Below are 2,840 nucleotides of genomic sequence, written 5' to 3'. Positions count from 1 at the left end.
GCTTCATTTTTTTTAATCCAAACACTATAAAAATGTTTTAAAATACTTTTAGCTTTAAAAGCAACTAAAATAAGTCAATCCAAAATAGGCTCAAATTAATTAATGAACTGCTGGGAAGGCCATAAAGGAGAAATTGGTGTCAAAATTTGGAACACGTGTTATCGGGTCGGCCGAGGAAAAAAGGGTTGTATACAGTGGCGGATCCACGATTTTCTTCCAGGGGGTTCGGAAAATAAAATGTAAACGAGCGAACAAGCCCAAAAAGACACAATTCCAGAGAATGTAATAATACATAGGTACAAAGAGTTAGTTCCATTACAAAGGATCTAAAAGTAACAGGAATAGAAATGTAGTGACTACAATAGCACAAAAAGTTAGCCCTTTACAATATATCAATCTAGAATAAGGGTGCTAAGTACAAACTACAAAAAAGGATCTCTACTAATACTTCTTGAATACATTTATAGCACTACTCGACGAGGTTTCATTGCTTGAAAAGTCAAAATAATATCATCATTTGAAACATCATTAAACATATCTTTTTCCACAAAAGGAACCATGCAACCGCTCAAGAATTCATCATTCATTCGACTCCGCAACTCATTCTTAATAAATTTCATTGCCGAAAAAGCTCTTTCAACGGATGCCGTGGCAACTGGGAGAAGCAAAGAAAATTTCACTAAACGAAATACAAGAGGATAACATGAATGCTTTTTTGTCTGAACCAGTCTTTTTGAAAGATCACAAAGCCCATTTAAATCGGAGAACCTTTTATCAATATCACGAACATCAATAATGTAATTCACAAGCTGATTCTCAAGAGAACACATACTAAATTCATAAAAGTCATCAGGATATAATTTAGCCATTCTCATTATTTTCTGAATGTCAAAACTTGAAAATGAGTCTATCGGATTCAAGCAAGCAACTCCATAAAGCAACTCAGTTGTCTCCTCATCAAAACGATCATTAAGTTCTTGCAGTTGCCAATCAATTATTTTACAAAATACATCAACATGATAATGATGCAAGAAAGTATAATCAACAGGTTTACGCCGAAATCTCCCCGAGTTAACATACGACTCATCAAAATTAGGTACCACAATATTATACTTGACACAAAACGTAGATACCTCAGCAACAAACAAATCCCATCTTTTATCTTCCCTTAGCTCTTGCAACCTTATCCTTGCCACATTAACAAGTCGCATGGCATTCGCAATATCTTGCTCTTTTTTTGTAAGCATGTACTAAGGTCATTTGTAATTCCTAAAATTTCCTTCATCAAATGTAACATGAATGCAACCTCGTACGTTTGAGCAGCTCTGATATATCCTGTCGCCCTGGCACTTTCATCCAAACTATGTGCAGTTTCAACAATAGTATCAAGTACATCCATTATTGTACCAAATTGAAGAATAAAACAATTAAAAGATTTGAAGTGAGATCCCCAACGAGTATCACAAGCTCTAGAAATACCAAGTTCTTGATGCAAGCCCCTACCAGTTTTAAGCTCGCCCTTTTCTAAAGCCTCTTGAATTCTTTTCCTTTGAGATTCTCGATATTCATCCATACGTTTATAAGAAGCCGCCAACACATTCAAAATATCCGAAACCAAATGTACAAGTTCTCCAACTTGAAGACATTTTTTTGAAACACCAACAAGAGTTAATTGAAGTTGATGAGCAAAACAATGAATGGAATGAGCCGATCTACTTTCTTTCTTAATCAACATTTTAAGGCCATTGATATCACCTTGCATATTACTTGCTCCATCATAGCATTGTCCACACACACAAGATAGACTCAAGGAATGTTGAGAAAGTAAATTGACAGTTGCACCTTTTAAAGCTAAGGCACTAGTATTTTTAACATGAACAATGCCAAGAAGTTGCTCCATCACAAATCCCCTTCTATCAACATATCGTAAAACAATCGCCATTTGCTCCTTGCGTGATACATCAAAAGATTCATCAACCAATAAGGAAAAATAGTCACCATTTAATTCCTTTATGATACCCTTAATTGTTTCAATCTTGCAAGAAAGCACAATTTCTTTTTGAATCATTGGACAAGTCATTTGATCATTTTGAGGAGCCTTTTTCAATACAAAGCTACGAATTTTATCACACTCTTGAGCATAAAATGAAAGAATTTCAAGAAAATTACCTCTGTTAAGCGATGCTTTAGATTCATCATGACCCCGAAATGCCAATCCTTGTTTCACAAGTAGTCTCACTACACGAATTGAAGCTGCTAAGCGAATCTCATATCCATGCTTATCTTGATTAAGTTGCTTATCAAATGCAGCATGAATAGATTGTTGTTGCCGCATTAGATCTTCACATTTTCTTTTTGATTGACTATGGATGCTATTCGGCCCACCAATATGTTTTGCCAAACTATCCTTTTTGTTCCAATTCCTAAACCCCAAACCAGACCATACATTACCTCCACCTTGACGATTGCTATTGGTCTTAAATAAATAACAATACAAACAATAGGCCGCATCTTTACTTAGAATATATTTTAACCAATCAGGAAATTCAACATACCAATCATGATTGAAACGACGCATATCTCCAAAAATCAACGTTTGAGGAAAAACTTTCAATTGAGGTTGACAAGGATGTTTTTGAAGATAATCTCTTCTAATAGCATCACGATGATTTGGATGAAAATCCAAGATCTGAGTTCTTTCACCTGGATCAGCCTCTAAAGAACTTAAATCGAACTCCTGAGAAAATTGCAATGGTGCTACTAAATGATTCACGTTTTCTTCCCGATTTGGTTGACTATGATAGCCCGAACTTGAATTTGATACCTTGGTGAAATACTTC

At 35.2% G+C, this 2,840-nt stretch overlaps 1 protein-coding gene across 1 annotated transcript; it reads right to left on the bottom strand.

Annotated features, from left to right (window-relative positions):
* Window positions 1–461: 461 nt before the first annotated feature.
* Window positions 462–2,335, bottom strand: LOC132620133 (uncharacterized). The gene is made up of 2 exons (XM_060334834.1): window positions 1,307–2,335; window positions 462–1,250 (listed from the first exon to the last, which is right to left on the bottom strand). Exons 1-2 carry the CDS (start codon window positions 2,333–2,335, stop codon window positions 462–464), a joined length of 1,818 nt encoding a protein of 605 aa, XP_060190817.1.
* Window positions 2,336–2,840: the final 505 nt, after the last annotated feature.

This window comes from Lycium barbarum, chromosome 11, assembly GCF_019175385.1.
Source record: "Lycium barbarum isolate Lr01 chromosome 11, ASM1917538v2, whole genome shotgun sequence".
In the NCBI taxonomy this organism is placed as follows: domain Eukaryota; kingdom Viridiplantae; phylum Streptophyta; class Magnoliopsida; order Solanales; family Solanaceae; genus Lycium; species Lycium barbarum.
The sequence above is the reverse complement of the archived record's forward strand: the minus strand, read 5'-3'. Positions and strand labels throughout refer to the sequence as shown.